The sequence below is a fragment of the Echiichthys vipera genome (assembly GCF_963691815.1).
Source record: "Echiichthys vipera genome assembly, contig: SCAFFOLD_40, whole genome shotgun sequence".
Classification (NCBI taxonomy): Eukaryota; Metazoa; Chordata; class Actinopteri; order Perciformes; family Trachinidae; genus Echiichthys; species Echiichthys vipera.
In genome coordinates, this window is record NW_028154804.1 from 8,783 (window position 1) to 22,417 (window position 13,635).

Genomic DNA, 13,635 nt, shown 5'->3' on the forward strand with positions numbered 1-13,635 from the left:
GTGAACTACAGGTGAGTTACAGGTGAACTACAGGTGAACTACAGGTGAACTACAGGTGAGTTACAGGTGAGCTGCAGGTGAACTACAGGTGAGCTACAGGTGAGTTACAGGTGAACTACAGGTGAGTTACAGGTGAGCTACAGGTGAGGTGCAGGTGAGCTACAGGTGAGGTGCAGGTGAACTACAGGTGAACTACAGGTGAGCTACAGGTGAACTACAGGTGAGGTGCAGGTGAGTTGAGGTGAAGGTGAGCTACAGGTGAACTACAGGTGAGTCTCAGGTGAACTACAGGTGAGTTACAGGTGAGCTGCAGGTGAGCTACAGGTGAACTACAGGTGAGCTGCAGGTGAGTTACAGGTGAACTACAGGTGAGTCTCAGGTGAACTACAGGTGAGTTACAGGTGAGCTGCAGGTGAGCTACAGGTGAACTACAGGTGAAGTGCAGGTGAGCTACAGGTGAGGTGCAGGTGAACTACAGGTGAAAGTGCAGGTGAGTTGAGGTGAAGGTGAGCTACAGGTGAGCTACAGGTGAACTACAGGTGAACTACAGGTGAAGTGCAGGTGAGTTGAGGTGAAGGTGAAGTGCAGGTGAACTACAGGTGAGTTGCATGTGAACTACAGGTGAGCTACAGGTGAGGTGCAGGTGAACTACAGGTGAGGTGCAGGTGAGTTGAGGTGAAGGTGAGCTACAGGTGAACTACAGGTGAACTACAGGTGAGCTACAGGTGAACTACAGGTGAACTACAGGTGAAGTGCAGGTGAGTTGAGGTGAAGGTGAAGTGCAGGTGAACTACAGGTGAGTCTCAGATGAACAAAAAACACACCTGAGAATTGAAACTGTTCATCTGATCGTGTTTAACTTCTGTTCGTCTCGTTGGTAACATCCTTGTTTGTGATTGGTCACATGATGCAGACCCCGCCCCTTTGATGCTAACGCACTCACCTGTAGATGAAGCGTCCGTCCACCTGTTAACGAGGACTTCCTGTTTCAGGTGTTCTGCAGCCGCTGAGTCACTTCCTGTCTGTACCTGAGCTCCAGGACGTCAGACGTCTGCAGCCTGAACATCAACAACATCAGCAGTTAGAAGTTTAAACACTTTAGTTTAAATAAATGTTCAGTTTAGTTTTTTACCTTAAAGTTTTTCGTTTAGTCACGAACAAAAGAAGGTGAACGCTGTGGTGAAGTGACTACTTCCTGTTTCCACATTAAAGCTTCCTGTTCCCATCAAAATAAAAGTCAGAAACTGAAACTGGTCAAGAGTTTTATTTCACGGTACCATTTCCTGTCCACATGACGCTAATTAGCATGAAGCTAACAGGTAACAAATAAATAAACAGAAATCAGCCGACAGGTGCATCATGGGAGCTGTAGTGCTGAGCCGGGACCCGGCGCAGAGGCAGCGCTCGCTTCGTGGCGGGGGACATCCGGTCGGGCCCCGCAGAGTCTGCTTTAAGGCCGGACCTTCATGGACGCCAGGGGCTGAGAAAAACCACTGAGCCGGGACACCTGAACGCCTCACAGCCGAGAGACGCACCTGAGACAGGTGAGACAGAGAGAGACAGGTGAGACAGGTGAGACACAGAGACAGGTGAGAGAGAGAGACAGGTGAGACAGAGAGACAGGTGAGACACAGAGAAAGAGACAGGTGAGACACGGAGACAGGTGAGACACAGAGAGACAGGTGAGACACAGAGAGAGAGAGAGACAGGTGAGACACAGAGAGACAGGTGAGACACAAAGACACAGAGAGACAGGTGAGACAGAGGGACAGGTGAGACACAAAGACACAGAGAGACAGGTGAGACAGAGGGACAGGTGAGACACAGAGAAAGAGACAGGTGAGACAGAGAGAGAGGTGAGACACAGAGAAAGAGACAGGTGAGAAATGGAGAGACAGGTGAGACAGAGAGACAGGTGAGACACAGAGAAAGAGACAGGTGAGACAGAGAGAGAGGTGAGACACAGAGAAAGAGACAGGTGAGACAGAGAGACAGGTGAGACACAGAGAAAGAGACAGGTGAGACACGGAGAGACAGGTGAGGCAGAGAGAGACAGGGAGAGAGAGAGAGAGAGTTGTGTACCTGGTGGTGTACCTGGTGGTGTACCTGGTGGTGTACCTGGTGGTGTACCTGGTGGTGTACCTGGTCGTGCACCTGGTCGTGCACCTGGTCGTGTACCTGGTCGTGTACCTGGTCGTGTACCTGGTCGTGTGCCTGGTCGTGCGCCTGGTCGTGCGCCTGGTCGTGCGCCTGGTCGTGCACCTGGTCGTGTACCTGGTCGTGTACCTGGTCGTGTACCTAGTCGTGTACCTAGTCGTGTACCTGGTCGTGTACCTGGTCGTGTACCTGGTCGTGTACCTGGTCTTGTACCTGGTCTTGTACCTGGTCGTGTACCTGGTCGTGTACCTGGTCGTGCACCTGGTCGTGTACCTTGTCGTTTACCTGGTCGTGTACCTGGTGGTGTACCTGGTCTTGTACCTGGTCGTGTACCTGGTCGTGTACCTAGTCGTGCACCTGGTCGTGTACCTGGTCGTGCACCTGGTCGTGTACCTGGTCGTGTACCTGGTCTTGTACCTGGTCTTGTACCTGGTCGTGTACCTGGTCGTTGTACCTGGTCGTGTACCTGGTCGTGTACCTGGTCGTGTACCTGGTCTTGTACCTGGTCTTGTACCTGGTCGAGTACCTGGTCGTGCACCTGGTCGTGTACCTGGTGGTGTACCTGGTCTTGTACCTGGTCGTGTACCTGGTCGTGTACCTGGTCGTGTACCTGGTCGTGTACCTGGTCGTGTACCTGGTCGTTTACCTGGTCGTGTACATGGTCGTGTACCTGGTCGTGTACCTGGTCTTGTACCTGGTCGTGTACCTGGTCGTGTACCTGGTCGTGTACCTGGTCGTGTGCCTCCTAAGGGGAGGAGAAGCTCGGCGGATCCCCCTGGTTCATCTTCAGGTGGGTGTCGAGGATCTGGAAGATCTCCTGAATGTTGGGGACGTAACCGGACTGAAGCTTGGACCACACGGGGACGTCTGAGAGAGAGGGGACAGGAAACACCGTCACACCAGGAAGCACCGGTCAGAGTGATGTCATGTCCTGGACCAATCCGAACTCACCGTTCAGTGTGACCTCGAAGGCTCCCGTGGACAGGAAGTGAGTCTCCATCATGTTACAGAGGAAGAAGGACATCAGGCAGGAGAAGATCTGAGGGACGGAGACCGCGTTAAGGCTGTTGCCATGGTAACTGAACTGCATCCGTGTGTTAGCAGGTGTGTTGTTAAGGCTGTTGCCACGGTAACCAGGTACCTTGTTGTCCTGACTCCAGGTCCAGGCTCTGGCGTGTCCACGCCGAGGAGGACGAAGGGATTCTGTCCGCTGACGATCAGAAGGATGGAGACGAGCTTCAGGTACGAGACGAGGCTAGAGACACACCTGAGGACAGACAGGAGAGAGACAGACAGGTGAGAGACACACAGGTGAGAGACACACCTGAGGACAGACAGGTGAGAGACAGACAGGGTGAGAGACACACCTGAGGACAGACAGGAGAGAGACAGACAGGTGAGAGGACACACCTGAGGACAGACAGGAGAGAGACAGACAGGTGAGAGACACACAGGTGAGAGACACACCTGAGGACAGACAGGAGAGAGACACACCTGAGGACAGACAGGAGAGAGACAGACAGGTGAGAGACACACCTGAGGACAGACAGGAGAGAGACAGACAGGTGAGAAGACACACCTGAGGACAGACAGGAGAGAGACAGACAGGTGAGAGACACACCTGAGGACAGACAGGAGAGAGACAGATAGGTGAGAGACACACCTGAGTACAGACAGGAGAGAGACAGACAGGTGAGAGACACACCTGAGGACAGACAGGTGAGAGACAGACAGGTGAGAGACACACCTGAGGACAGACAGGAGAGAGACAGACAGGTGAGAGACACACCTGAGTACAGACAGGAGAGAGACAGACCAGGTGAGACACACCTGAGGGACAGACAGGTGAGAGACAGACAGGTGAGAGACACACCTGAGGACAGACAGGAGAGAGACACACCTGAGGACAGACAGGAGAGAGACAGACAGGTGAGAGGACACACCTGAGGACAGACAGGAGAGAGACACACCTGAGGACAGACAGGAGAGAGACAGACAGGTGAGAGACACACCTGAGGACAGACAGGAGAGAGACAGACAGGTGAGAGACACACCTGAGGACAGACAGGAGAGAGACAGACAGGTGAGAGACACACCTGAGTACAGACAGGAGAGAGGACAGACAGGTGAGAGACTCACCTGAGGACAGACAGGTGAGAGACAGACAGGTGAGAGACACACCCTGAGGACAGACAGGAGAGAGACAGACAGGTGAGAGACACACCTGAGTACAGACAGGAGAGAGACAGACAGGTGAGAGACACACCTGAGGACAGACAGGAGAGAGACAACACCTGAGGACGGGGGGGGGGGGGGGTCAGTGATGTCACAGCTCACCTGTTGAAGGTGGTGGGGGGGTAGTTCTCCCCCTGGATGTGGTTACCCGGGTACAGCTGCTGATGGCTCTGGAGTACTCCTGGAACACTTTACTGTACCCTCAGGAGACACTGAAACACAGGGGGGGGGGGGGGGGGGGGGGCTGGGGTTACACCTGGGACTCTGTGGGGTTCAGGTCTGGACTCTCTGTGGGGTCAGGTCTGGACTCTCTGTGGGGTTCAGGTCTGGTTCTCTCTGTGGGTTCAGGTCTGGACTCTCTGTGGGGTTCAGGTCTGGACTCTCTGTGGGGTTCAGGTCTGGACTCTCTGTGGGGTTCGGGTCTGGACTCTCTGTGGGGTTTCGGGTCTGGACTCTGTGGGGTTCAGGTCCGGACTCTGAGGGGTTCAGGTCCGGACTCTGAGGGGTTCAGGTCCGGACTCTGAGGGGTTCAGGTCCGGACTCTGAGGGGTTCAGGTCCGGACTCTGTGGGGGTTCAGGTCCGGTCTCTCTGTGGGGTTCAGGTCCGGACTCTCTGTGGGGTTCAGGTCCGGACTCTCTGTGGGGTTCAGGTCCGGACTCTCTGTGGGGTTCAGGTCTGGACTCTCTGTGGGTTCAGGTCTGGACTCTCTGTGGGGTTCAGGTCTGGACTCTCTGTGGGGTTCAGGTCTGGACTCTCTGTGGGGTTCAGGTCTGGACTCTCTGTGGGGTTCAGGTCTGGACTCTCTGTGGGGTTCAGGTCTGGACTCTCTGTGGGGTTCAGGTCTGGACTCTCTGTGGGGTTCAGGTCTGGACTCTCTGTGGGGTTCGGGTCTGGACTCTCTGTGGGGTTCGGGTCTGGACTCTCTGTGGGGTTCGGGTCTGGACTCTCTGTGGGGTTCGGGTCTGGACTCTCTGTGGGGTTCGGGTCTGGACTCTCTGTGGGGTTCGGGTCTGGACTCTGTGGGGTTCGGGTCTGGACTCTGTGGGGTTCGGGTCTGGACTCTGTGGGGTTCGGGTCTGGACTCTGTGGGGTTCGGGTCTGACTCTGTGGGGTTCGGGTCTGGACTCTGTGGGGTTCGGGTCTGGACTCTGTGGGGTTCGGGTCTGGACTCTGTGGGGTTCGGGTCTGGACTCTGTGGGGTTCGGGTCTGGACTCTGTGGGGTTCGGGTCTGGACTCTGTGGGGTTCGGGTCTGGACTCTGTGGGGTTCGGGTCTGGACTCTGTGGGTTCGGGTCTGGACTCTGTGGGGTTCGGGTCTGGACTCTGTGGGGTTCGGTCTGGACTCTGTGGGGTTCGGGTCTGGACTCTGTGGGTTCGGGTCTGGACTCTGTGGGGTTCGGGTCTGGACTCTCTGTGGGTTCAGGTCTGGTCTCTGTGGGGTTCAGGTCTGGTCTCTGTGGGGTTCAGGTCTGGACTCTGTGGGGTTCAGGTCCGGTCTCTCTGTGGGGTTCCGGTCTGGACTCTGTGGGGTTCAGGTCTGGACTCTGTGGGGTTCAGGTCTGGACTCTGTGGGGTTCAGGTCTGGACTCTGTGGGGTTCAGGTCTGGACTCTGTGGGGTTCAGGTCTGGACTCTGTGGGGTTCAGGTCTGGACTCTCTGTGGGGTTCAGGTCTGGACTCTCTGTGGGGTTCAGGTCTGGACTCTCTGTGGGGTTCAGGTCTGGACTCTCTGTGGGTTCAGGTCTGGACTCTCTGTGGGGGTTCAGGTCTGGACTCTGTGGGTTCAGGTCTGGACTCTGTGGGGTTCAGGTCTGGACTCTGTGGGGTTCAGGTCTGGACTCTCTGTGGGGTTCAGGTCTGGACTCTCTGTGGGGTTCAGGTCTGGACTCTGTGGGGTTCAGGTCTGGACTCTCTGTGGGGTTCAGGTCTGGACTCTCTGTGGGGTTCAGGTCTGGACTCTCTGTGGGGTTCAGGACTCTGTGGGGTCAGGTCTGGACTCTGTGGGGTTCAGGTCTGGACTCTCTGTGGGGTTCAGGTCTGGACTCTCTGTGGGGTTCAGTCTGGACTCTGTGGGGTTCAGGTCTGGACTCTGTGGGGTTCAGGTCTGGACTCTGTGGGGTTCAGGTCTGGACTCTCTGTGGGGTTCAGGTCTGGACTCTCTGTGGGGTTCAGGTCTGGACTCTCTGTGGGGTTCAGGTCTGGACTCTCTGTGGGGTTCAGGTCTGGACTCTCTGTGGGGTTCAGGTCTGGACTCTCTGTGGGGTTCAGGACTCTCTGTGGGGTTCAGGTCTGGACTCTCTGTGGGGTTCAGGTCTGGACTCTCTGTGGGGTTCAGGTCTGGACTCTCTGTGGGGTTCAGGACTCTGTGGGGTTCAGGTCTGGACTCTCTGTGGGGTTCAGGTCTGGACTCTCTGTGGGGTTCAGGTCTGGACTCTCTGTGGGGTTCAGGTCTGGACTCTCTGTGGGGTTCAGGTCTGGACTCTCTGTGGGGTTCAGGTCTGGACTCTCTGTGGGGTTCAGGTCTGGACTCTGTGGGGTTCAGGTCTCTAAGGTCCCGGGGGAAAGGGGGCATGAGGCATCAGCTGTTAGCCTGGTGCTAACTGTTAGCCTGGTGCTAACTGTTAGCCTGGTGCTAACTGTTAGCCTGGTGCTAACTGTTAGCCTGGTGCTAACTGTTAGCCTGGTGCTAACTGTTAGCCTGGTGCTAACTGTTAGCCTGGTGCTAACTGTTAGCCTGGTGCTAAGTCACTCACCAGTACTGGAACCGGAGCGCGGGCCCGGTGTACAGGGAGGGCTTGGCGGGTTTCCCGGGCTCCGTGTCCGGCGCGCTGTCCGGGGAGAGGCCGCGGCTGTCGTCCGTGTGCAGGCCCGAGCGGCTGAGGTACACGTCCCGGACCGTGAGGGCCGTGAAGAGGAGCAGGGCCGCCAGCAGAGCCGCCCGGCTGAACTCCGCCATGTTGTCTCTGCGTGAACCGGTGTCCGGGAACCACATCCGGGAGGACCCTTCACAATAAAAGCCCAGGAACATTAACTGATACTTATTTACACATAAATTATAAAAAAAATCATAAATGATTAAATGTTAAACATGAACTCTTCACTTTATTATTATTAAAGTGTTTAAATCACTTTAAAGACTTAAACTCACCTGAGCCGTTATTTTTATTTCACTTTTACTTGTTTCACCTTATTTCAGAAACTGTTCGGAAACTCTGACGCGTTATTTTTTAGTTTATCATTAAATTGTTTTTATTTTAATGATTTTTGTTTAAATTATCTTTTCTCACTGGCTCTTTTATTGTGAAGGTGTCTGTTTCCGGTTTGCTGTGCTTCGTAAAGTTCTGATTCTTTGTTTTTCTTTGTTTGTCTGAAGCTTTAAATTCATTGTTCTCTAATTTAATAATTAAACTTTATTGTTTTTATTTAAATAAACGTTTCTTTGTTTTTAAGGTTCTCTCTGTGACGTCACATTTACCCGACGAAGGCTACCCTGTGACGTCATATCCGTGAGACGCCGCGCTGCCGCGGATGAAGGATGAAGGTGAAAGAATCACAGTTTAAATGACTTTAATCTTATTTCATCATTTTTATTATAATAATAAAATTCTGCTTCACCTGGAAACACCTGGCTGACGTCACAGGTACGGGCCGCACGTCACGTGTTTTATTTCTTATTGTATGAGGAACGTTTGTTTGTTTGTTTGTTTGTTTGTTTGTTTGTCTCCATGAACTCGATTGTCGTTGTTTCAGGAAGTGGACGCCATGTTGAGTGTGGCGGCGTCCATGAGGTCCAGCGTCCTGCAGCTTCCTGTGCGAGGAGTCTGTTCTGGTCACGCCTGTTCCACACCGCCATCTGCCGGACTCCCTGCAGTCCGCCGCCTCATGTTACCTGTCAGGACGCCGTCGGGAGTCAGGACGGCGTCGGGAGTCAGGACGGCGTTGGGAGTCAGGGCGGCGTCGGGCACCTGGACGCGGTCGGGAGTCAGGGCGGCGTCGGGAGTCAGGACGCCGTTGGGAGTTGGGATGCTGTCGGGAGTCGGGACGCCGTCGGGAGTTTTGACGCTGTTAGGAGTCAGGACACTTTCAGGAGTCAGGACGCCATTGGGAGCCTGGACGCCGTCGGGAGTCCGGAGGTTCTCAGACGGCGGCCGTGGTGACGGTGCAGGTGCAGCCGGCTGGTACGGCAGCCTCTCGGACTCGGCGCCGGTTCACCTGTGTGAACACTTCCTGGTGAGCGTGCAGCAGGGGAGCGGGCTGCCGTGGTGGCTGACCGTTGTCATGGCAACGCTGTCGGTCAGGACGCTCATCACTCTGCCGCTCGCCGCCTACCAGATGGTCATCATCGCCAAGGTGAGAGAAGTTCAGAGCGCCGTTTGTTCGTGTCGGTCCTGTTCACGTGCGAGTCCGTGCACGTGTGGACCCACCTCTTCTCCATCAGGCACGTCTGTAACCATAGTAACCTTGTAACCATAGTAACCCTGAGCTGGTGTGCAGGTGGAGGCGCTGCAGGCGGAGATCTCGGAGCTGGCGAAGAGGCTTCGATACGAAGTTTCCGTCCGAGCCGGAGAGAGAGGTTGGACGGAGCAGCAGAGCCGGTAAGAACCAGCAGCTGTGTTTTACCTGGACCCAGAACCCGTCCAGGACCTGGACCTGGACCCTGAAGCAAAACCTGATTCTGTTCCAGGTTCCAGTTCCGGAAGAATCTGCGTCGCATCGTTTCTCAGCTCTACGTCAGAGACAACTGCCACCCCTTCAAAGCCAGTCTGCTGGTCTGGGTTCAGCTGCCCCTGTGGATCAGCTTCTCCCTGGCCCTCCGGAACCTGAGTCTGGATCAGTCCGGTACGCTGACGCTGCCTCGCTCAAGTCCGGTAAACTGGTCCTGGATCAGGGCTCTGCAGGTTCTCTGGGTAACACTCAGACCGGCTGTGAGTGAACTGCAGTCAGCGCCCCTAAGCTAACGTTAGCCAGCTTAAGTTTCAGTGAGCTAATGTTAGCAACAAGCTAACGTTAGCAGCTTAGGTTTCACTGAGCTGATGTTAGCAACAAGCTAACGTTAGCCAGCTTAAGTTTCAGTGAGCTAATGTTAGCAACAAGCTAACATTCCACTCAGGACCTTTAACTGCAGTCGGTGTTTCCTGTTTCAGAGCCGGCGGCCGGTCTGGCAGCAGGCGGCGCCCTGTGGTTCCCGGACCTCACCGTACCGGACTCCACCTGGATCCTGCCCGTGTGTCTGGGACTCATCAACCTGCTCATCGTGGAGGTCGGTGTGCCGGGCGGCTGTGGGGTCGCCGGGCGGCTGCGTGGTCAGTGTGGCGGCTGCGTGGTCGCCCGGCGGCTGCGTAGTCGGTATGGCGGCTGCGTGGTCGCCCGGCGGCTGCGTGGTCGGTGTGGCGGCTGCGTGGTCGCCCGGCGGCTGCGTGTTCGCCCGGCGGCTGCGTGGTCAGTGTGGCGGCTGCGTGGTCGCCCGGCGGCTGCGTAGTCGGTGTGGCGGCTGCGTGGTCGCCCGGCGGCTGCGTGGTCGGTGTGGCGGCTGCGTGGTCGGTGTGGCTGCTGCGTGGTCGCCCGGCGGCTGCGTGGTCGCCCGGCGGCTGCGTGGTCGGTGTGGCGGATGCGTGGTCGCCCGGCGGCTGCGTGGTCGGTGTGGCGGATGCGTGGTCGCCCGGCGGCTGCGTGGTCGGTGTGGCGGCTGCGTGGTCAGTGTGGCGGCTGCGTGGTCGCCCGGCGGCTGCGTGGTCGGTGTGGCGGCTGCGTGGTCAGTGTGGCGGCTGCGTGGTCGCCCGGCGGCTGCGTGGTCGCCCGGCGGCTGCGTGGTCGGTGTGGCGGCTGCGTGGTGGCCTCGCCCCATGAGCTCATCTCACCTCTTCTTGTTCTTCCAGGTGTTTGCTCTTCAGAGGTTAAACCCGTCTCGCCTTCAGAAGATCGGGACGAACGCCATCAGAGTCTTCTCCGTGGTGATGATCCCCATCGCCGCCACCGTTCCTTCTGTGAGTTCATAGTTTCCTAAAGTCACATAAATCTAAATGATATGACCCTGACCCCTGACCCCTGACCCTGACCCCTGACCCTGACCCCTGACCCTGACCCCTGAACCTGACCCTGACCCTGACCCCTGACCCTGACCCTGAACCCTGTCTCTGCTTCAGTCCCTGGCTCTGTACTGGTTCACCTCCAGTCTGGTGGGCTTCAGTCACAACCTGCTCCTCCGTTCTTCTGCCGTCCACAAGATCCTGAACCTGCAGAGTCCACGATCAGAGACTCCGTACAGAGACCTGCTGTCGGCCTTCACCTCCAAGTACCGCAGACAAAGAAAGACTCATGCAGATAAATAAATATTATTATATCAAACCCAGACCTGCAGAGTCCTCCTCCCTCAGAACTTCCTGTTTCCCTCTCAACAACAACAGGAAGTTTAAAACTGGAACTTCCTGTTTTCATTAGAATCTCACCAAACACACACACGCACACACACACACACACACACACACACACACACAGAAACAGACACACGTGCCCAGGGTGTGAGGGGCCGGGCGGGTGTGGGGAGACTCTCAAACCCCCGGCTGAGCGCCGCGGTGTTGGAGTTGACCCCGGTGGACCAGAGGGTGGCCTCCTTACGCCTGCGGGTGGTGGGGGGGGGACTCTGACTGTTGTTGGTGCAGATGCAGCGAACAGCAGTTCAGAGTCTGGGGCCTTCTTGGAGACCCTGAATGGAGTCCTGCATGGGGCTCCAGTAGGGGACTCCAGAGTCCTGCTGGGAGACTTCAACGCCCACGTGGGCAACGATGGAGACACCTGGAGAGGCTGATTGGGAGGAACGGCCTCCCTGATCTGAACCCCAGCGTCTGGTGTTAGACTTGTGTGCTGGTCCTGGATCCTCTTTAACAAACACCATGTTGGAACAGAAGGAGGCTCAGAAGTGGACCTGGTTCCAGAGCACACTAGGCCAAAGGTCCAGGATCCAGTCTGTGATGGTCTCATCTGATATGAGGCCGGATGTTTTGGACACTCGGGTGAAGAGAGGGGCAGAGCTGTCAGCTGATCACCATCTGGGGATGAGTGGGTCAGAGGACGGGGAAGGTTCTGGACAGACCGGGTAAACCCAAACCAGTAGTGCGGGTGAACTGGGACCGTCTGGAGGAGGCCCCTGTCCCAGAGACCTTCACCTCACACCTCCGGAGGAGCTTTTCTGGCGTCCCTGTGGAGGTTGGGGGCATCGAACCGGAGCGGGCGATGTTCAAAGCTTCCACTGCTGAAGCTGCAGCGGTGAGCTGTGGCCTCAAGGTCTCAGGTGCCTCAAGGGGCGGGGACCCTGGAGCACCGTGGTGGACCCCGGGGGTCAGGGGTCCCCCTGAAGAAGGAGGCCTTCAGGATCTGGTCTCCCAGAAGACTCCGGAGGTGGTTCTGAGGTCCCCACAGGTCTGAAGGGCTGCAGCCTCTGCTGGGTCAGAGGCAAAGCAGCGGGTGTGGGAGGAGTTCACACAAGTCCTGGAGAAGGACTTTGGGGGGCACCGAGGTGCTTCTGGACCACCATTCAGCACCTCAGGAGGGGGACACGGGGAACCGTCCAAGCTGTTCACAGTAAGGACGGGACGCTGGTGCCCTCAGCTGATGAGGTCATGGGGCGGTGGAAGGACTCTGAGGAAGTCCTGAATGGGCCCAACACGCCCTCTTTTGTAGAGGCAGAGCTGGAGGCTGATGGGGATCATCGTCAACATCTCTGACAGAAGTCACTGAGGAAGGAAACAAGTCCACAGAGGCAAAGCCCCAGGATCCATGAGCTGCATCCACACATGCTGAAAGCTCTGGGTCTGGAGGGGCCGTCCTGGTCCTGGTCCTGGTCCTGGTCCTGGTCCACACGTCTCTGACACACTGGTGGAAGTCTGGGACAGTGCCGAGGGAGTGGCAGACCGGGGTGGTGGTTCCTGTTCAGAAAGGGGGGCCAGAGGGTGTGAGCCAGTTCCAGGGGGATCACACTCCTCAGCCTCCCTGGTGAAGTCGACTCCAAGGTGCTGGAAAGGAGGTTCGTCCTGTAGAACCTCAGACTGAAGAGGAACCAGGTGGATCCAGTCCTGGACCTGGACCAGGACCAGCTCTGCACTCTCCAGGATCCTGGAGGGGGTCTGGGAGTGTGCGTAGTCGTGGTGGAGAGGGGCTGCAGTTGGGTGGGCTGAGGATCTGGTCTCTGACGTGGTCCTGATGGCGTCGTGGGTCAGGGACCTTCAGCACTCACTGGATCGGTTCACAGCCGAGTGTGAAACGGCCGGGATGAGGATCAGCACCTCTGAATCTGAGGCCGTGGCTCTCAGCAGGAAACCGCTGGATTGTTCCTCCGGGTCTGGAACGAGTCCTGACCCCAAGTGAAGGACTTCAAGGACCTCGGGATCTGGTTCACGAGTGAGGGGACGATGGAGCAGCGGGGGCGGAGCTGCAGTCGCTCTACCGCACCGTTGAGATGAACAGAGAGCTGAGGAAGACAAAGCTCTGGATCTACCGAGATTAGATCTCCACACTGGCCTGGGAACGCCTCAGGACCCCCCAGTTAGAGCTGGTTAATGTGGCCCGGGAAAGGGAAGTTTGGGGTCCCTGCTGGAGCTGCTGCTCCTGAGACCTGATCCAGGATCAGAGGCTGGAGCTGCTGCCCCTGAGACCTGACCCAGGATCAGAGGCTGGAGCTGCTGCCCCTGAGACCTGATCCAGGATCAGAGGCTGGAGCTGCTGCCCCTGAGACCTGATCCAGGATCAGACGCTGGAGCTGCTGCCCCTGAGACCTGATCCAGGATCAGAGGCTGGAGCTGCCGCCCCTGAGACCTGATCCAGGACCAGAGGCTGGAGCTGCCGCCCCTGAGACCTGATCCAGGATCAGAGGCTGGAGCTGCCGCCCCTGAGACCTGATCCAGGATCAGAGGCTGGAGCTGCTGCCTCTGAGACCTGATCCAGGACCAGAGGCTGGAGCTGCTGCCCCTGAGACCTGATCCAGGACCAGAGGCTGGAGCTGCTGCCCCTGAGACCTGATCCAGGATCAGAGGCTGGAGCTGCTGCCCCTGAGACCTGATCCAGGACCAGAGGCTGGAGCTGCTGCCCCTGAGACCTGATCCAGGATCAGAGGCTGGAGCTGCTGCTCCTGAGACCTGATCCAGGATCAGAGGCTGGAGCTGCTGCCCCTGAGACCTGATCCAGGATCAGAGGCTGGAGCTGCTGCCCCTGAGACCTGATCCAGGACCAGAGGCTGGAGCTGCTGCCCCC

General features: G+C 57.0%; 2 protein-coding genes across 2 annotated transcripts; one reads left to right on the forward strand and one right to left on the reverse strand.

The window, feature by feature from the left end:
- Window positions 1-1,249: 1,249 nt before the first annotated feature.
- On the reverse strand, window positions 1,250-7,362 carry selenot2 (selenoprotein T, 2). Its single transcript, XM_083940973.1, is given in 8 exon segments — window positions 1,250-1,535; window positions 2,888-3,024; window positions 3,109-3,196; window positions 3,299-3,327; window positions 3,330-3,424; window positions 4,495-4,555; window positions 4,558-4,604; window positions 7,146-7,362. Coding segments are annotated over 7 exon segments (645 nt in total). The 5' UTR covers window positions 7,349-7,362; the 3' UTR covers window positions 1,250-1,535; window positions 2,888-2,902.
- Window positions 7,363-7,905: 543 nt separating this feature from the next.
- Window positions 7,906-10,721, forward strand: cox18 (cytochrome c oxidase assembly factor COX18; the record flags this gene model as incomplete). The annotated part of the gene is made up of 7 exons (XM_083940958.1): window positions 7,906-8,033; window positions 8,143-8,742; window positions 8,887-8,987; window positions 9,077-9,231; window positions 9,537-9,652; window positions 10,269-10,376; window positions 10,536-10,721. Exons 2-7 carry the CDS (start codon window positions 8,155-8,157, stop codon window positions 10,719-10,721), a joined length of 1,254 nt encoding a protein of 417 aa, XP_083797084.1. The 5' UTR covers window positions 7,906-8,033; window positions 8,143-8,154.
- Between the last annotated feature and the right edge of the window lie 2,914 nt (window positions 10,722-13,635).